The 21,311-nt window shown below is 45.8% G+C and overlaps 1 protein-coding gene across 1 annotated transcript in view; it reads right to left on the reverse strand.

Annotated features, from left to right (window-relative positions):
• The window catches only part of FBN3 (fibrillin 3), a 163,573-nt gene that overhangs the window by 75,240 nt on the left and 67,022 nt on the right, over window positions 1–21,311 (reverse strand). Inside the window, exons 8-10 of the mRNA XM_054979993.1 lie at window positions 16,359–16,484; window positions 7,433–7,585; window positions 487–684 (exon numbers count right to left, since the gene is read on the reverse strand). Coding sequence (XP_054835968.1) covers window positions 487–684; window positions 7,433–7,585; window positions 16,359–16,484 — 477 coding nt within the window. The remainder of the gene's footprint in view (window positions 1–486; window positions 685–7,432; window positions 7,586–16,358; window positions 16,485–21,311) is intronic.

Below are 21,311 nucleotides of genomic sequence, written 5' to 3' on the forward strand. Positions count from 1 at the left end.
ACACCATGACAACAACTTAGGTGTTGACCTTTGTGGGGGAAGTCTGTTAGTCTGTGGCTGACAAAGCATATTGGCCTAGTCTCTCAGGTGCCATCTTTGAACCCCAGACCCCAGCTTGGAATGCAGAAGCTGCTGGATCTTCAAGAAGTGTTATGGCTCCTGAATCGGCCTAAATATCCAGAAGCTCTGGATATGCTCTGATCAGGGATCCTCCTGTGTGAAAACCAACAAAGATTTCCTGATTCCTGGAGGTGCCTCACCTACTCCATTGAGCTTCAAAGTAACCCAATGACTTGTGGTATCTTAAAGATTAACCAGTTTATTGTGATGACAGATGCTTTTGTGGACTTCAGCCCACCTCATCAGAGGCTCGGACTCTTATTTGGCAGAAGTTGGGGTATGCAAAAGAAGGGCGTGGGGATAATGTCAAGCCAAAAGGTTGCCAAAGTCACCGCTGATGTCGACTGAAAGAACCATCTCACTTACCAATGCTTGAGCTGCCAGGTCCCATCCCAGGGAGGCCAGAGATACCGCCTTGACCATTTGCTCCGTTGGGCCCAAAGCCACCTGGGCCATTGATGCCTGGCCCAACTCCATTTGGTCCATAACCTGGGACCCCTGGAAAGGTACCTGGGAAACCTGGAACCACTGGGAGGCCCTCAATACACAGCCGCCGGTATTCATCTGAAACAAAACAATTTCTGTCTTACAGCAGTAGATGGAGTGCCAGGAAAGGAAACAGCTGAAGTGTAGTTAGAAGTGTGAAATGTCTCAATGACATAATTTCTAATTCTGCACATTGATTTAACAAGAGCAGGGCTCATTTTGAGGGGGAACGCACAGGAACGCAGTTCCGGTAGTTCTCCAAAAAGGTCACGTGACAGGTGGCCCCACTTACCTGATTTTTGGCCATTTTGGGCCTGTTTCGGCCTGGATCAGGGTCTAAATGGCCCAATTCAGGCCCAAAATGGCCAGGATCAGGCCCAAAACAGCCAGTATTGGACCTGAAATGGCCAGGATTGAGCCTCTGACCATTTTGGGCCCCTTTTCAGCCATTTTCAGCCCCTTTTTGCCATTTTGGGCCCAATTTCGGCCCTGAATGGCCAGGATTGGGTCCAAAACAGCCAGGATAGGTGACGTCAGAAGGTGGGGACTTGCCCAAGAAGGCGCTATCTTCCACGTTTTTTTCGCAACGTTCTGAATGAAGGTGAGTAGTGTGGAAACGGCCATGCTTACTGTATGGAAAAAATGGCAGGCAAAGGACCCCAAATGTATATCAAATACATATCAGCTGCCTGATACCGAATATGTTCTGCCATACATAACAAGATCTCTTTGACGTATGATTTCATCGGAGATGAAGGTGTTGACCAGGCATGTGTGACTGAAACCTCCTTGGAGGGCTCGGATGGCTCAAATATAATTTTGTCTCAGATAGTCCCAGATGAATACATGGTCCTTACCAACCTCACACAGGGGGATGGAAGGATGATCGTCCTTTGAGAATGTTTCTCCTTTCACAAGTTCCTAGTGCAGAGAAGGACCGATTATGATTGTGTGTAGCTTGTGCTAGGTCCTAGGGATGGGTGACAGATACTGCTGGTACACTATCTGCCTAGCTTGCTGGTAGTTAGGGATCCAATTCTCCCAGTGGGGGCAGGGGATCTCCCGCTTCCACCCTCTGGCACCACTCACCTGGCCGGCGGAGGAGAAAGGTGTGGGAACGGGCTTCCCAGGCGCGCTCCAGGGGCAGCGCGATGACATCACTCCCAGGAGTGACATCATGTTGCCGCCCTGAGAGTGCTCCCGAGCTTTGCTGGCTTGTTTTGACCTCTTTGAGGCCAAAATCGGCTTGTGGCAAAGTGCAAGTGTGCCCCCACACCTGCACGATGATGCCACTTCCCGGAAGTGATGTCATTATGCGGGTGTGGGGGCACTTCTTGCACACAAGGAGGATCATGGGAGTGGCAATAAGATAAGTGCTGGGTTCCCCATCTCCCCCTGGGAGGCTAAGGGGACCTGGTAACCCTACTGGGAGTAGCTCTGTCTGAACTGATGGAGTTGGTTGCAGAAGTGGTATTGCAGACCCAAAATCTTAGTGATGGGGGACCACGAAGCCTCCTTGATTGGTTTGGTTTAGGGCTTCATGACAACCACGGCAACCGTGGCACTGTTTTGGGTTGCATTGAGCCCAAGACACGAGAAGGGTCATATGATGGGTCTTCCTTTCTGCACCAGGGATGATCTGTTAGGAGAGCTGATGCTGCAGCCTGTGCTGGGGACAGATTATTTCTTACAGAAGGTGACGGTTATAATGCCTCGTTCCTTTCTCCTGTTAGGATGGTCCAACCCCAAGAAATGAGTGATCCCACAAGGTTCCAAATGGTTCCAGGGGCTTTTGAGGGCCTGGACAGTGACTCTGTAGAGGTTTGATGTAGAGGTTTGAGGGCCTGGGATTCTGGTTTGCAGTGCTGCACTGGCAGTTGATCCTTGACACCCTCTCTCCCCCTCAAGGATAGCATCAGCACCTGAACTTACTAAGGAGCGATGCTGGGGTGAGGGAACACTCGTGCCAAATCAGGGAGAACCAGCCCATTTAAGGGCTTATGAGGTGGCAGCGATGGCAGCACAAAAAGCTTTACGATTGTGTCAGGCGGCTCGCGTCTGGTAAAACTATTTAAGGTTCTTCATGGCCTGGTGTCCTTTGGGCCTCACACGCCTGATTTGCTGGTTTGCCGTGATGATTTTGCGTGATCCTTTGCCAATTAAATCTCTCTCATCCAGTCTGACTGAGATGCCAGTCTGGGAGTTGATCTTGGCGCTGAGGTTATCAGCAGTGACTTCTTGTCAGAGTTTCATGGATCGCTTCTAGTTGGTTTCCCTGACTGACGCTGACAGAGTGCCCGGGGCTGTGAAGGCCACTTCCAGCATACTGAATCTTTGCCCATTCTGACTATTAAACTCCTGCTGGGAGAAGATGCTAAAACCTTTGGGGCAGACTATTAATCTTTCCCTTCAACAAGGGATGGTTCTTTCACAGCTAAAAATAGTTTCAGGTGGGTAACAGTGTGAGATTGTAGTAGTAGAACAAAATTAGAAATATTGGATAGAAATACACAAAGAAATGCAAAGACTATTAAGTTTTTACTTTGGGTTGAACCCTATATATATATATGTTATTGAATATCTTACCCAGTAATATTAAAAAATACATAGTGAACTATTTAAATATATGGTGACAGTGGCCAGAGTAGTATAGTAGTATAGGCAGCAAAACGGGAAGCAGAATATTGTCCAGATTTGACAGAATGGATGATTAAGCTATATGAATATGCGTCACTGGCAAAATTAACATCTTATATACATAATAGGCCAATCCTAGAATTTTAGGAAAAATACCCCCCAAAATTTGATCGTGTACCTGAAAACTAAGAATAACCAAGAACAACTATTAGGAAAATAAGACTGGTTATGCAATTTGAAATTTAAAATGTTGAATATAAATGTATCCTAATATAAGCAAGTTTCATTGTATCTCATAGAAAGTGTTTCAAAAAATTTAATTAAGGGGATGGTGGGGTGAAATACTCTGCGTTTTATATATTCTGTTACATATAACTATCTCTGATTCACACAATTATGTTATATAATCCCTTTTTTCTTTCTGTATCCCCTCTTTCTATTATTCTGTTTTTCATAATAATATTATAAAAACTCCCCCAAATTAGACTGCAATAGCATCCTGAATACCCACGCAATTTCCCAGGGTATAAGCTTTCATGAGTTACAGCTCACTTTGTCAAATATGGTATCTTACGAAGTGAGCTTTGCCTCACAAAAGATTATACCCTGCAATGTTTTGTTCATTTTTACGGTGCTACTGGACTCAAATTTTGCTCGCAGCTAAAGGAAGCCTTTTTTAAAAGTTTGTCGTGGAATAATGATCAACTTCTGTATACCTCGCCCTTAGAGGCAAGGTGATTGAGCCCGGTGCGGCATGCATTTCTGATCGAAACATCTGCTCTCAATCTGGACTGTTTTAATTTGGCTTTAAGCCAGGATCCAGCACTGGAACTGCGCTTGTGCTCTGGGCTGATGATCTTCACTTATAGTTGGGTAAGTGCAATGCATTGCTGCTGATACTATTAGCGGCATTTAATACAGTCGACCTCGATCATGATATTTTGGTGGATTGGCTGCAATCAAGGTTTGGGATAAAAGAGACCACTCTCCGCTAGTTTAGCTTGTTTCCTGTTGGCAGGAAACAAAGACTGGCCATCAGAGAGACCAAGGCCTGGAACATCGTGCAAAAATGTGGAAGATGGTGCTTTCTTGCGCGAGATTTGCGCGATGTCGCACAAATTTCGTGTGAGAAAATGCGATCTTCCACGTTTTTTGCACGATGTTCCGGGTCGTTCCAAGGGAAGGTAAGCCGTGTGGAAACATCCCAAGTCAGCTGGGACCCTACACGCGGGGTGCTCCAAAGATCCATTTTATCCCCAAAGCCAGTGTCTTCAACTTGATTGTCGCACTGTTCACCACCTTGAGTCCAAAGAGATAAGGTGAGATAGAAATATTTTAAAGAAATAAATAGGAACTCTACCTTCTGCCAATCAAGCATTTAAACTAGATACAAGAATGCTAAAGACTTGAGTTTCACCTAAGGAGATGCTCACAAATACATGAGCAATTTCAAGTCAAGATAAGGGTTGCTCACATCATGGCTTTCGCAGCAGCTGTTCCTCCCTGCAGAGGCATTTTATAGCTAGCCTTTGAATATAAACAAATTAGAAACTTTTTCCACCAAAGCCATGGATTTTATAAAAAGTATTTGAAGGGTGAAGAGTCATTTCACTTCAGGAAATGTTAAAAAAAATGGGCAGCTGCGTTCTGTACAGACCATTCCAAATGTATCTTGGAGGAAGCTGTGACAGTTACCTGATTGAACCAGTTCAACTGTTGCAGCTCCCTCCCCTGCAAAATACTCTGGGAATTGTAGTCTTGCATAGAGAATAGGGGTGCCGTTTGCCTTCTTTGGGCAGGCAAACTCCTGGTGAAGCATCCCCTTTCCCGACCAGTGCTCAAAAGAGCTGTAGGAGAACATGCATGGTGAGGGACTTTGTTGACATCACTTTCCGTTAAAACCCATTGACACTATAAGATTTTGCCCATACAGGTTGGCAAAATACTAGAACATCGGTGATATCACCTACAGATTTTAGCTAGAAGTGATGTTGATGTGCTGATGAGGTCCTTTTCCTCATGCCCGCCCCAAAGTATCCCAGGGCCTCCAAGCAGCACTAGGGACACAGTCATAGATGGTAAACACACAAAGCAACCATATGAAGAAAGAGTGTGCGTATGTAGAGTTGCGAAGATCGAAACGAGGAGACATATTCTTTTTGAGAGTAAACTTTATCAAAATATTAGAGCTGCCTATATAACTCCGATTTGCAACCATTTCCCGGGAAGAAATGCCAGATTTTATTTAGATAAGGGCCGTTTCCACATGGCTTACCTTATTCCAGAAAACAGCATCTTCACGCGCAAAATCGCACGAGAAGACGCTGTTATCGCGCAAAATTGTGCGCGAAGATGCTGTTATCGCGGAAGACAGCATCTTCTCACGCGATAACAGCATCTTCCTAGCGCGATTTCGCGTGCAAAAATGCTGTTTTCTGGAAGAAGGTAAGCCATGTGGAAACGGCCAAGCTTTTAGCTGATACGGACCAACAAACCATCTTGAATGTGGCAAAATTTGCTGTGCAGACTATATGATTCCAGAAACATTTTGTAGGGGGAAATATTTAATTATTTTATTAATTTTAAAGTTTTAAATATTTAAGGATTTGGACCCTGGAAATTTGATGTTTATTAGATGGATAGATTTTTAATAGCACGACTTACCTTGATTGTATGATTTAATTAGATTGTGTGTTGTCACCTGTCTGGTCTTTGACTGTATAAATAAATAATCCACTAGGGACACTACACAATTTACCCAGTGTTTTTGATATTCTTCCTGCTCAACAGAATTTACAATGTTATTAATGTGTTAATTTTACAAGGGCACTACTGGTTTGTGCATCAGAAATTACAAGCTTTATTTCCAAGCTGGGAGATGTGATTGTTAATACAACACAAAACCAGTTTACGTTTACAGCAGAAACATGAATTTGAGTCCCTGGGTTCCCCAAGGACCAAACCATGGGGGCAGAAAGCTGGGGGGATATCCATGTCCCAAAGCATGTATAAAGTGCAGGCACACTCCCCCATTGTGCCAGACAATGGCATCATTTTCCAGTGCAACGGGGGAGCTTGCGGGTCACACAAAAGCCAGATTCATTAAAAATCACCTCCAAAGAGGCAATCTTTAATGAATTGGTCCTCAATGTGACCCACAGCTTCCCCGTTGCACTGGAAAATGACATTTTTTGGCACAATGGGGGAGCTGCAGAGTGCACTGAAGTCAAATTTATTAAAAATCCCCCATTTGAAGGTGATTTTTAATGAATTGGCCCTCACCACGACCCGCCGCAGCTCTTCCATCAAGCCATAAAACGACCTCATTTTCCATTGCAACAGGGTGGTTTGGGAGTGCATGAGCGTCAGCTGCCTCGCGAGATCATCATCGATTTTTCATCTAAAAGGATCCGAGACACTATCCTATACAATTCATATAACGCGGATCTGGACTTTTTGGGTAACAAAGTTAAGATACTGAAAGACGTCCCATTTTTAGTTCGGAAAAGACGTTTTAAGTATAAAAAGCTCGCAGCTCTTCTGAGGGAACGTGGAATAAAGTACAAATGGCTATTTCCGGAAGGAATCTGGTTCAGTTACAAAGATCAAGCTTACAAGATATTATCAGAAGATCAACTAAGGGATTTTGAGGACAAAAATCCGGAATTTCAGTGCACCAAGCAAGAAGAAAAGGAGAAGTCTGAGGGCGGGGGGGGGGGGAGGAAATGAGCACTGCGGTTGCAGTTGCTCAGAGAGAACTGCGTCCAGGACCCAGGAGGGGGAGGAAAATTTAATTTGAATTTGAATTGTAATTTGCATTTTGTAAGGTCAACCACTCCATCAATACTATATGAAGCTTTAATTTTTTTGATAATGGCAGTATGAAGGGAAAGCATTTTGTGTAGTATAGCTGTTATATGTTGTTGTTTTTTTTTCTTCCCCTCCCTTGTTCCCCCTTCTTTCCTTTGTATTGGTAGTTAATGTAGTTGATAAAAAGAAAAAAAAAAGGGAGTGCATGAGCATGTTTGGTGCCTTCCCCCCCCCCTAGCTGGCCAGGTGAGTGAGGCTGGGGGGTGGGGCTGGGGCTGGGGGATCCCCCAGCCTGGGCAGGGGGCTGCCATGCCTAACATGAATCAGAGGTACCAGTAAACCGCAAACCTTACTTTGCCTGCTCTTGCATTCTACTTACCTGATCCTCTCACAGGGCACATTTCCGGTGTCTGTCCGACAGCCCAGCAACGTCCGGAGTCACAACAGCACTGCATCTTAGTATATTGTCCAGGCAACTCCCCTGCACAACGGCCACCAATGAGTGCAGAGAAACATGTGCCAATACGTTGGTCTGGAAGAAGAAATGGGAAGGCAGCTGAGTAAAGTAAGGACCGATCCAGACTTCAGCTTTGATGACAGCCCAGGATCATCCCAGCAGAAGAAATTAGTTTAAGCAACTCACATTCTATGTGGAAAGTAGTGGGAACAGAACACTCTGTTTAAATAGCACATAGCTCATGGCTGGCATACATGCTTTGCATGTGAAAGGCTCAATTAGAAGTGAGCAGATTTTCCCTGTTTCATTTCTGGATTGTTTTGGAATTTCCTGCTGTGCTGTAGCCCGCTCCTTCATAATTTTGGTTTAACTCAGAGAATTTCTAAAATTAATTCCAGAATTGGTTCATGCGCCATTAAGCACAGATTTCCAGTTCCTCCTTTCTTTTGCATCTTGCCCCTCCTCTGTGTGCACATCTGAAGTTATGACATTATGAAGAAGGAATCTTGAATGTGACGGTATGTATGATTGCTTCAAGAATCTGTGAGGTGCACTTGCATTCCTGTGCTTTGGTAAACAGCACAGAGGAATGTTCAGTCCTGGAATCGGAGCAAGAACAGGATTTAGTTTCTTCAGCCCCGATTTGGGCCCCCTGTGGAGTGCGGGAGCACTCCTGGGGGTGGCCACGGCCCACACAATGACGTCACTTCCTGGAAGTGACATCATTGCGCAGGTCTGGGAGCACAACTGAGCAGGTAGGTGCCAGGTCCCCCACCTCCCACTGGGAGGACAGGGGGACCTAGCAACTCTAGCCCTGCCCGAGAGCACTCCCGTACTTCACAGCAGGCCAATTGGGTCCCCAAACAGGCCCCATTGGGGGCCCAAATAGGTCTGCTGCGAAAGCAGTGCCCCTTTGGCACTGTTCTACTCATTTGTCAAGAGTGCTGAGGGTTTTTTTTCTTGTTTCTTTTAATTCGGCCAGCATCAAAAGAGAGTTCACCAGGAGGCGGATGAAAAATAATTGCAGTTAATTGCACTCTTTGGTGAGGCTCACAGCACCCCCTACCCGTTGGAAATTCCATGCTTCGTAATCTCTGTACAACCTCCATTGGAAAACCTCTGCAATTAAGTTTTTGACCAGAATGTTCTTTTCCAGGATCGGGGGAAGGGAAACATCAAAGGGAGGGAGACCTGGGGAGGGGGTCCTCCAAAGAGTGAATGAAGACAAGGACTGGGAGGAGACTCCTTACAAGCCTCCTTCCCACAAATGGTTAGGAAATCAGACCTGGAACATATGAACCGAATGATTTCCAGGATATTTTTACAATGTTCTGCCTGCTTCTCAAGGTTAAGGGAAGACTGGAAGAAAAATGGATGTTGATGGTGTTGATGGTACCACTTTAGAGGGAAATGGGAAGGAAGAGCTGTGGAGCAAAAATAAGGGGGATCTCCGCATATAGAAAGCTAGTATGTAGCCTGTAGGCAGAAGGCTAGGCTAAAAATGCTTTAACCTGAGATCTAGTTTTCTACATGCAGGTTACTCTTTATAATCTATCTAAAACATTCTTATCCAGCCTTTCCTCCAAAGCCCTCAGGTTGGTATACACAGTTCTCCTTCCTCAGTTTATCCTTACAACAACCCTGTTAGGTAGGCTAGGAGAAGTGATTGTGTGGTCCGAATTCCATATTACAGTCCAACCCTCTAACCATGACACCACATTTCAATACGAAAAAGTCTTGACAAGTAGGCGATTTTCCTCACCTACAATCCAGGTTAATTATTATTATTGGCAGTAGTAGTTAATACACATTATCCCGCACTTCCATTTGCTCAAACTGCTTTATGTACATTACTCGATTGCAGGGGTGGGCAATTGTTTTGGCTCGGGGGCCACTTTGTGGGAGCGGAGATTAGTGGAGGGCCGCACCTTTTAAAATGATTGCATTCATTAGTTAACTTTGCATTTCAGAAAAGGTATAAATTGTATCATACAAATCAATAAATATAAATTAAATAAAATAGTGGTAGTTTTATTCAATTTATTTATTGTGCTAATTTCATATCATCTATAGCTGCAAGCACATTTAATTTTAGAATCAGTTTAATGAGACAAATGTAGGAATGAAGGAAATGAAGGAAATCTCGGTTCAAGGCGGATTTTTCTGACTGTCTTGGCGGGCCACAAAAAACTCTGTAGCGGGCTGCATGTTGCCCACCCCTGCTCTATTGCAACCATCACAACAACCTTGTGAGGTATGCTGGCACAACTTTCCCTGACTTCAGATCTGGGGACTGAGAGGTTGCGAGGGAATGGCCACATCTAGCCAGCTCATAACATGGCTGAGGTTCAACTCTGGCATCCGCCAAGGGTCTCATCCTTTTCCCCGGCTGTGCTCCCATGGCAGCCCCCTGAAATGCAGAAATTAAGCAGGGGATTGTGCCCCCCATCATTTTAACAAGAAAAGGCTAAATTTGTGTGCACATGGCTGAGGTTGAAGTGCAATAGGAGGGGCAAGAGTTGGCACCGCAAATCCAAGCAGGGCTGCTAACTCCAGTTTGGGAAATTCCTGGAGATTTAGGGGTGAAGCCTGGGGAGAACGAATTGTGGAGAGGGGAAAGACCTTAGCAGGGTATAATGCAGAGAGTTCAACCTCCAAATAAGCCATTTTCTCTAGGGGAACTGACCTCTACGGCCTGGAGATCAGTTGCGTAGGGCTGTTGTCAGTCTCCAGATGGGGGCTGGAGGTCTCCCGGAATTACCACTGATTTCCAGGCCCTAGAGATCAGTTCCCCTGGAGAAAATGGCTGCTTTGGAGGGTGGACTCAATGGCATTATACCCTGCTGAGGTCCCTCCCCTCTTCAAATCCCACCCTCTCCAGGGTCCACTCGCAAAATCGCCAGGAATTTCCCAACCTGGAGCTGTCAACCCTAACTTGCAATTCTGGGGGGATCTCCAGTCCCCACCTGGAGACTGGCAACCCAATTCCAAGGACTGGGAACAGTAATTCCAATTTAGGCTGGGGAGGAGGGGACAACCCCAACTCAATCTTCACCCCGGATGCTGCGAGCCCCCAACTCTACCCCCAAAACTTCTCCTCCCGCACTTCGTGTGCCTTTACACAACTGGGGCGCGCTTTGGCTCTTGTGAACTCCCAGCCTTTGAAGCTCCGATCCAACTCCAACCCTTCCCTCAAATTCCTCCCGCCGTTTGTTGACCCTCTTTTGGAAATGAAGGTCAGAGTGATCGTCCTTCCCGCTGGCTGGCTCGGCTCCACTCAGACAGCCCGCTGAAGTGCCCGGGAGGAACAGAAGGCCTCTTTGAGCCCGGCCTCCTGGCCTCCTGGCTGACCTGTCACGGCAGGTATCAGAAGCAGCGAGAGGGCCAGAGACCAGATTTCTCCCACCTCCTCCCGGGCCTCTGGATAGTTTCCCACAATAAATCTCCCTGTGGACGCAGCCCAAGGTTAACAAAGCATGTTGATTTATTTTTAAGCAGGGACAGTGTGTGTGTGGGGGGGGGTGACTTTCTGGGATGCCCACAGAGAGTTGCCAACCTCCAAATGGAGGCTGGAAATCTCCCAGAATTACAACTGATCTCCAGCCCGGAGAACATGGCCATTATTATTCCCTGCTGAGATCCCTCCCCATATACCCTCCCCCAGGTGCCACTCTCAAAATCTCTAGCAGTTTCACAACCTGGAGATGGCAACTCTATCCCTAGGCCACAGTCCTTGCAGATTTGTTCTTTGGATAGACAGAATCTTTCTCTTTAGGATGGGGAACTTCTTGCCACTTGATAGTAGGCAATAGGGTTCTGATCTCTGATGGTGGCTGGTGGCTACTCTGCCACTGGGAGCAAGGCCGGGCAGCCGTAGGCACACCAGATAAATGACACAGCCCACATAAGCTTGTTGTTTGGCAGTCCAGGATGGCTCTGTCTCCAGAATCTGGTACCTCCTGCCACATGATTGTGGGCAATAGGATCCTGGAGGCTCAGTATAGGGTTGGCACATCTTGTGGTCTGACCTGAATGGTTCAGGATTTTAGCCTCTTTCTCAGGGGTTCCAGGAACTTTCACGGCCACAAGTCAGGGAAGAAAGTTATTTTCAACTTGGCTTGGAATCTTTTGCTCCCATGTCCATCACACTCTCCCCTCCCCCCAACATCTACCAAGTAAATCCTCTGCTATGTGTTTCCGGCCCCAACCCATTCCAGCCAGGCTTCACCCCAAGCCACACCCATTCAGGATTCCAAATCTTACGTATCTAAAATATTCATATCTTGCTGCTCCATTTTCAGGGGATGGATGCAGAATGAGGGTCCATAAACCTGACTTGATGAGAGCGTTTGCTATAAGCCACACCCTGTTATTAGGCTCCACCCCCGGTCCAGATGCAGTTGGAAAGACTATAATGCATAATTAACTATCATGCACAATTAACTTACAGAATTCATTGCCGCAAGATGTGGCCGTGGCCAGTGACTTAGATGGTTTGTAAAGAAGTTAGACAAATCCAGGAAGGTTCCATGTTCAGAGGCAGTCTACCTCTGAATACCGGTTGCAAGAAAAGATGGATGCTTCGGCATCTATGCCCTGAGCGCAGCTTTTACGGGGGGCTTCTGGTTGGCAGCATTGTGAAACAGGATGCTGGACTAGGTGGGCCTCCTTGGTCTGATCCATCAAGCCTCTGCTTGAGGGCCGTGACAACTAAACTGAACCTCCAGGAGCAGAAACAGTCTATTTCGGGATAGCCAAATATCAGGGTCATACTACAATATCATATTCTTAATGTGTCCAATTTAGGACAAGAGGATATGTTGTTTCTGTCGAACCCCTGTGGTATACATTTGCACAGAGCTTCAAGGAAAAAGTGGGCTAGAAACCACCTCCTTCTCAAGTGTAGCTGAACTTATTTCCTACTTGGAGTGCAGGAAACCGGTTCTGGTGATGGAATGCAGCTCTCCAAATACTCCTCGTAATGTGGAGGGTTTTGGGGGAGGGCAGTTATTCCTATTGGGGTTTCTAATTTTGTAAAATAATAATAATAATAATAATCTCTACCCTGTGAAGTCTAAGATGGCCCCAATGCTCTTCGAGGAATTTAGACCCAGCTTGTCGAACAAAGGAACTTTTCAAAAGACGGAATGCGAGTCGAGGACCCACCGGGGCGGCTGCTTGCCTTGCCAGGAAAAATATTGTTCGTCCCAACGAATGACAACACATGTTCACTCTGGGGGGAACGGCTCACCGCATGACGTGGTGGAGCAGAGATTCAGTCAGCAAGGCGAGTGACCCCCTTGGGGAGTTCAGAGTTATTTTTAAAAGCTGTGTTCTCTAATTAATTTCACTCGACATTGGCTGGGTCTTTTTTTTTAGCCGCCCTGAAAGGACTTCATTGTCCATAATGTTTTTTTTTTTTTAAAAAAAAAAGGAGAAAAGCCCGCAGAAGGTGTACACAAACCCTGGACATGGAAGTTCCACTTAGGCACCCACTAATTTTTATCCTGTCTTTTCTCGAAAAAGCTGAGGGCAGCTTACATGGTTCTCCCCCCTGCTTCATTTTATCGTCACAACGACCCTGTCAGGTAAGTTAGGCTGAGTGACAGTGGTGGTACCAGGGGCATTCAGCAAAGTTTAAGTCACAGTGGAAACTTGAACCCAAGTTGTTACTGGACCTAATCTAACCACTGTAACATACTAATAGCTGTTGATGGACCTATCCTCCTGGAAGGTGCCTAAGCCCTTTAAAAAGTCATCTAGTGGCCATTACTACGTCCTGTGACATCTTTCATTAGACCTCCCATTTCTAACCCTTAAACCCATGGGTAAAAATGTTCCCATCCCTTGCCACTAGGGCTGCCAGCTCAGCACTGGCACCTGGTGGGAGATTGTGTGTGCGTGGGGATTACCAGACTGGCATCACACTGTTGCTGTGATGTCACTTCCTGTTCATGCCGGAAGTGACTTTGCAGCGCTGGTAACATGCTAACACCCCATTTCCCCCCACAGCTCTGTGAAGTGGTGGAGGGTACTATGGCAGGAGATCTAGGTGCCCTGCTTCCCGCCCTGCTAGGCCATATAGACAGCCATTCTGCCATACATATTGATCTAGGGTAAAATTCCGTTCACCACTTGGTGGCATAACAAAGACGATGGGTGTGCAAGAGCAGGACCGCTGAATGTAAGGGTCCTGTGAACAGTTTGGAAACGTATCTAAATGCATGCTGGTAAACACAGTAAAAAGGGAAGCCAGTCTTCCTGATCCAATCACATGAATGATTGCATCCAGATGGTTTTGGTGCAGCAGGTTTGAAGGGTCAAGGGAGGACCGGCTGGCCTCGATCAGGGCCAGGGCCTTTTCAGTCCTGGCCCCAACCTACTGGAACTCTCTGTCAGAGGACACTTGGGTCCGCCAAGACCTTATATCTTTTCAGCAGGCCTGTAAGACAGAGATGTTCCACCAGGCATATGGTTGAGGCCAGTCTTTGATTGTTTTAGAAGCCCCTCTACTGGTCTCCCGCCGGGGGGCAACAAAATCATCTGCCCACCTCACAGGCGCAGTCACTGGAATATTATTAACTGTGCCCCCCCCCTCTTTTTTTAACTTTATGACTGGGGGAATTGGAGGGAGCTGCCATCTGAGATGTTGTTCCATATGTACTTTGTGGGTTTTGGATTTTAAATGTATTTATAGGTTTAAATGTGTACTGAGCATTTAATTGTACCCCGAACTGAGCCTGTTTGCGAGGAGGGCAGGCTAAAAATAAATAAATAAATAAATTAGAATCTATGGTATCACATACCCCACTGAGCTCCCTTCCCAAACTCCACCATATTCAAGCACCGCTGTCAAATCTCCAGGAATTTTCCAAGTCAAAGTTGGCAACTCTAGAGTGGGCAATACTAGATTGGATGGACCAATGGTCCAAGGCTCGATCTCTAGCTAAAAGGATCTCAGGAAGTAAGTGACAGGGAAGACCTTTCTCTACCTGAAACTTTGGAGAGCCATGTTCAGTCAGACAAAAAGGCTCTCTACATGAGACACCTGACATGTGAAGAACAGGTGTTGAGAGACGCAATGGTAGCTGGGAAGGGTAGTTTAAAAAGACAGTGCCGGCGGCAGGGTAAAGGCTTTGCTATACACAGTTGCTGTGTGAAGGGGCTGTGAAACTTCAGCCCATTATAATCCCTCCAGATCCAAGCCCAGGTCTGGAAGGCAGTTCCAGCCCATTTCCATTCCTCGCTGCCCTCTGGTTATGATCCCACATGGTTTTAGACAAAAGAGGTGAAATTGACCGTGCCTTGGGGAAGCGAAGATGAAATTAACAAACCCTCTGAGGAGCTATCTCCGCTAGCTCTGTCTTTAAACTATGCTTCCCATCTAACATTTCATCTTCCTACACTTGACAAACATGTGCCAAGGCCTCTTGAATAGAGTGACCCAAAGAAATACAGGGATAAATGATCCTGACAGTTGAAGGCAGCACTCTATGATCACAAAAAGCCACAATCTACAATGATGGCCTTCTGCTTTTTAGCCAGAGGGGCCAGAGTTCAGCAGAAGATCTTAGGTTCTATGGTATCTCAAGTTAAAGAAGGATCTTGGGAGCTGGGAGAGACCTTTCTCTCCCAGCACCTCTCCCAGCACCCTTGGAGCTACCTGTTAGAGGAGATTAGGCTGAGAGCCAAGCTACAAGAGATGAATTACATGAGGAGGAGCATATGAAGGGAGTCACAATGTTAGCTGGGAAACTGAGTTTTAAAAGAGATCGGAAGACTTTGTCAATTTCCCCTCTCTACAGAGCCAGGCAGATCTGCTCAGAGGATTTGTTAATTTCCTCTGCCTCCAGAAGGCTCTATCAGTTTCACCTTCCCTTCTAAGAGGCCTAGAGGAAATAAACAAACCTTCTGAGCTGTAATCTGTAGAGAGGGGAAATTGACAAAGCCTTCCGATCTCTTTTAAAACTCAGCTCCCCAGCTAACATTGCGTCTTCCTTCACGCGTTCCTCCTTGTGTAATTTGTCTCTTGTAGCTTGGCTCTGAGTTAGACCGAGCAATGGTTTTATGGGGTACATGGCACCTTCATACAGATTGTGGATGGATTATGTCCTCCATTCTTTTTTTTTGAAGAGTTCTCCTAAGGGTTTGGCTAATTCCACAATGGGGGGGGGGCAGAAAACGCAGCGGTGAATGAGGTGAAGGTGGGCAGGGACATCATCTGCACCCCCCCCCCCATCCCTGGGCTTCTTGGTATTGTCCCTGCCGCATCATTCACTTACAAACATGCTGACATGCCAGCAGTCAAGCCACTCCCCCACAGCTCAGCAGTGCCACCCTTTCTCCTTCCGCAACTGAGCTGCAGTTGAAGGGACACCGCGGATCAGCTGTGAACTGAAAAAAAAACCAGCCCATTAAAGGGCTGAAAAGGGGTGGAATGTGGAGCAAGTTCTGCCATTTTGAAGGCATAGATTAGATCTGCTCCATCTTTCCCAGGTTGGCTGCAGTTGGAGCATTCACACTGACGCTTCACTGGCAACCACCCTGGATTTCCTTCTTCCAGCCAGATCAAGGAGGTTTTTCTTTGAGCTGACTCAAAAGAAGAAAACCCCAAATCGCTCTGGGCACAGCATCATGTGAAAGCTTCCCCCTAATATGGGGGTATGTGGTGTTGTGCACAAGAGAAAAAAATCCCCAAGTGGAAGTACCCTTTAATGCTATAGAGCTGCCTTGAATCCCTTCTTGTGGGCAAAGCAGGATACATACTTCAGTTCAACCACCAGTGCCCCATCCTAGAGGACCAATAAGCCTATGATAGAATGGGCAAGGAACAGAGTCATCATCTTACCCACGCAGCGGGATCCATCCGGACTGGTCATGAAACCTCGAGGACAGGCGCAGACGTAACTGCCAGCCGTGTTGGTGCACTCGCCGCCGTCACATACTCCAGAGATACTGGTACACTCGTCAACATCTGGGGAAGAACAATTGACTCGTCAACATCTGGGAAAGAGTAGTTGATAGGGAGGGTGGATGCCAGCTGCTGATGGGGGAAAACTTAAACATGAGTCAAGTGGCACCCTAAAGACTAACACAGTAGATTCCAGCACAAGTTTTGAGAATCAGAGCTCACTTACTCAGATGCATAGAAGGTACTGCCATTAGGCAAATACAACAGAAAGGTGGGAGGGATAACAAATCACTCCAAATGGCTGATAGACAGATAAAATGAAATTAACATCAAATCTAATCCAGGAGAGAATAGCGTGAGACATGATAGTGGATCATAGAATCATAGGGTTAGAAGGTACCTCCAGGGTAACCTAGTCCAACCCCTCGCACAATGCAGGAAATTCACAACTACCCCCCCCCCCCACATACCCCCAGTGAACTCTGCTCCATGCCCATAAGATGGCAAAACACAGTCAGGATCCTTAGCCAGGGGGAAATTGCTGCCTCACCCCAAGGAGGAGATTACCCTAGGCACGTAAGAAGGGGACAGGAGAACTAAGCACTGATGTAACCCTTCCTGCCCTCCCTCTCATGATCTGCCGAGGTTCACAGAATGATCCTATTAGAAAAGTACAGAGATCTTGTAGAGACCAGAGAAAGGTATTATTAACATCTGTAAAAGTTGGGTAATGCTAAAAAGACTAGCGGTTGTAGTGAGTGAGAAATGCCAATTTCTTGTTCAGATCTGGGAGGGAGATAGTATTGAATGCTGGAGCCTCCCTTTGAAGACCTTTTGTTGGAGAACAGAGACTTTTAGATCAGTAGTAGAACGCCCTGGAAGATTAAAATGTTCTGCAACTGGCTTCTGAGTACTATGATTTTTAACGGCAGACTTATGCTTCAGTTATTCTTTGGCAAAAGGGACTGACCCATTTGTCCAACACAGAAATCGGAAAGGCATTGTTGATACAGGATGGCATATCTCACATTGCAGGATGAATAAGTGGATAAGCCTGAGATGGGATAATGAGTATCAGTTATGCAGAGGGGACAAAAGACGTGCACAAATTACAACAACTGACCAGTGTAGTAGACAGTTCATGTGTAGACATATTTTTAAAAGCAGAATTCCTAATGTGTTTGTAAGAAAGGCCAGATAATGCGGAAATCTAAAAATCTGGGGTGATATTCAAGGCACGGCGTCTCTAGCAGCCTCACACCAAAGGTCCGTTGCAGTCCAAGATTCTGTCTTGCTGCCACTGTACAAAAATGTTACGCCTTCAAACAGCCTGTGCGCGTCTTATATGCACCCTGTTTCTGGCTCTGGCTCTTCAAAATAGTAACTCCCTGATTCCTTCCAAGTTTCTGTTAAAAATGAAAAGTCAACACTCCACATTTGGGCTTCCAGACAATGGCCGAATTCAAGGAGAACGTTGATTTTGGAAGGTGTCGCTTCTTTGAGATTGCTTGAAATGATTTTGGGATTTCAAAGCAACGGAGAGGAAAAGAAACAGCCCACGGAGGAGGGCCAAGGGGGAAGCCACAGAGAAGCTGGAACGTGATGACATCACTTTGCAAAACCTGCGGGATCTCCCTGATTCCCAATTCCCAACAGTGTGCGCCCAGGGAATCCATCTAAAGCAAGAAGTCCAGAAAGGAGACAGAAGGAATACCAGCCAAACCACACCAAGTTCTCCTTTGAAAGGCACTGTTTGAAAATCTTGCATAAACATTCACACAGGCACGAGCACACCCACCCACACACACCAGCTACAAACTAGCTGCCACCTGCCTACCTATGACCTATGTTATCAGAGCTGTTGGAACGCCACAGAATATTCACAAACATTCCAACTTCTGAGGGGAGAAAATGTTCTCAGCAAAATATTGACAAAAAGGAAACTCTTCTTGAGCATTAAAAACATTGATTTGGAAAGAAGAATTTTTTTACACGGGCCTTTAGGAATGTAGGGGCAGTGTACTCTGGTAAGAAGTATGAATGAACAGATTGTCCCTGTTCCATTAGTGTTCTGGAATTTTCCCCAGAAAAGGAGATAAAGATGAGTGGATTTTCCCTGATCCTTTCCTATATCATTCTGCACTTTTCATCAATTTTAGTTTAATTAGAAGAATTTCTAAAATTAATTCTGTAATTGTACAACTTACTTCTGTGCTTCTAGTGCTCAGTTGTGCATTTCTAAGTCACAATTTTTAAAAAAAAGATCCATATGTTCATTCGATTATCTGTGTGCAGTGTTTCGCTGATGTGCCCACGTATTCCTGCACATTGAGAAAACACTACACACACAAAAATTCTCAAGACAATCACACCAAGAATGCTTTTTTGCAATGTTTTATCTGTGCCTGGGCACACAGAAGAGAAAAAGGATTGATATCTCATTCTGCTGCATGCATACACCTAGCATAAGCTATGCAGTTCCCGAGGAGAGAGGACTAGATATGGGTTTAAAGTCATATGAACTTCAAACCTAAGTTCCAATGAATGTCTCTGCTGAGAGATGTTGCTAGTTGTTCCATTCCAGGATTTCTCCTCATTGACTCTCTCCTCTGCCTACCTGGAAGGGCAGAGCATTTGCTAAGAACATCCTGTTATGGTTCCCCCCATGGCAGTGATCAGAAGTCACAGGCTGCCCCTAGTAGGGTCTGAACAAAAGGCTCCTCTGTTGCTGTTTAAAGCCTCGCCTGTTGCCAACGAGAACTGTTAAAAAACATAAGCCAGCTTTCTCTTTCCATTACCGTACGAAACCAAGCCACAAGTGCCAAACAAGCCCCCCGGGAATATATCCTTTCTGGAAGAGATGCTGTGGTTGAAACTGATGCGACAGCTGGCTGAACCACAACACAGCTGGGAATGTGTGAGACATACTTGTGTCCCACTGACTCACAGCTCTCCTTGAACTGGATATCAGCAAAGCTCCGTGGGATCAGACTCAAAGTCGATCTAGTACAGCATTGTGCTTCACACAGTGGCTAACCAGAAGCCTCTGGAAGGTCTGTTAGCAGGGCACAAAGCCAATTGCAGTCCCAAGCAATTGGCATCGAGATATACTGCCTCTGAATATGGAGGTTCTGCTATAGCCAGTTGAAACTAACATCTCCAGGTTGAAACTAACATCTTCAGGTTGGCATGAGTGCTGATGGGCTCACATTCTGCTCACCAGTCATCAGCATGTAGCCAGTTTTTTGACAGGCAGTTCATGAACAGCTGGAGCCTGTTCATGTATTCTTCACACAATCAAACAGTACAGTTGGTAGTATCTCATGCATGCACAATGCTTGTCCTCATTTCTGCCCTCCTCCATAATCATGTCATAGTTAAATAAAAGGGAGCGTGTTAATTGGTCATCCAGTGATTATAAATTTAAAACTGTGTTTTAAAATAAGGTCTTGCTATTTAGTGTTCATTTAACTTGATGTTAGTGATGAGGTTATTTTGCACAGCCTTATGGGAGTTGTAGTATCCCCCCTCTCCTCCGCCATGTCATTTAACTACCGGACCCAACCATCTATGACCGTAGGGAGAATCGCTGTCACCTAGCGTGCAGACGCAAAAGCAGAAAGAAATGAAACTGAAACACTATAACTACTGCACAGTTGCAAAGCTATCCCGCAGCTGTCTGAGCCAGATGGCGGTGAGGCGACAACATCCATGTTTCAGCTCATGAGTGATCATGGCTATTGATCGTGCTAGGACTGCATGCTGAACCTGTTCACTGCCAAGTTTGTGGTATCCCTAGTCTTTCTCTTTTCAAGGCAGGTAACAGTGCAATTCCAATGGGGGTTACACTTTTCTAAGCCCATTGCCTTCTGTTACCTTAGGAGGATATAACACTGCTACATTAGTTAGCAGCTGTCACTGCACCATTTGGTAATGTAGGTTTGAAGGGGTACCGGACAGGTCACCAGACACTAAGCAGCATGTGAGGGAGGGAGGTTCCTGCCTTTTCCATGAAGGGCTAGTTTATTATAGACAATGGGCATGAGTAGGGTTAGGGATGGGGCAGTTCTTTTAGAGGCATGGGTTTTAATGTTTGTATTTTGTATGTTGTACTGGTTTTTAATATCTATTTCATTTAAATACTGTATTATTGATTTTAATGTTTATTGTTTAATGTTTTATTGACTTTCATGTTTGTATTTTATATTTTATATGTATGTTGTAAACCACCTCGAGCACCAGACATGGTGGAGAGGTGCTATATAAGTTGAATGAATGAATGAATGAATGAATGAATGAATGAATGAATGAATGAATGAAGAGTTTTATATGTGCAGGGAGCCAGTCTTTAATGCTAGCACCCTCCCTCCTACCCAATGCTTGTTGCCTTGTAAGATGAGCACCAATAGACACTTTTGTGCTGAACTAGAAATTACATAACTCTCCACCCTGTTAAAAAAGCTATCTGGAAAATCTAAAACAAAACTCTAGACAGGCAGGCAGGCAACAGGGACAACCCAAGAGCTTTTGGTTCCCTATGCCAGCTGGCCTGGGTGTCCCCCTCCCCAGATGCCTGGCTGGCCTGTGCAGGCATGCCCCAGGCTGTGGCACATGTGTGTGCCAAGACACCATTCAGTCAGCTGGCCTGGTTGGGCATGCTCTGAACCATTGGCTGGCCTGGCAAACCATGAGGCAATGCTGGGGAAAGAATAGTGCGTGGTTACCCACTTTTGGTTCCTCCCCACACACTCTAGCGTCCCTGGACGGATGGATAGATGGATGGGTGGGTAGATGGATAGATAATGCACAAGTAACAAAATATTTCTCTGTTTTCAGCTTTACATTCTCTCCTGAGTCCTTGTGATGAAGCAGCAACAGGCTACTGAGTCA

Source organism: Eublepharis macularius, chromosome 5 (assembly GCF_028583425.1).
Source record: "Eublepharis macularius isolate TG4126 chromosome 5, MPM_Emac_v1.0, whole genome shotgun sequence".
Lineage (NCBI taxonomy): Eukaryota > Metazoa > Chordata > Lepidosauria > Squamata > Eublepharidae > Eublepharis > Eublepharis macularius.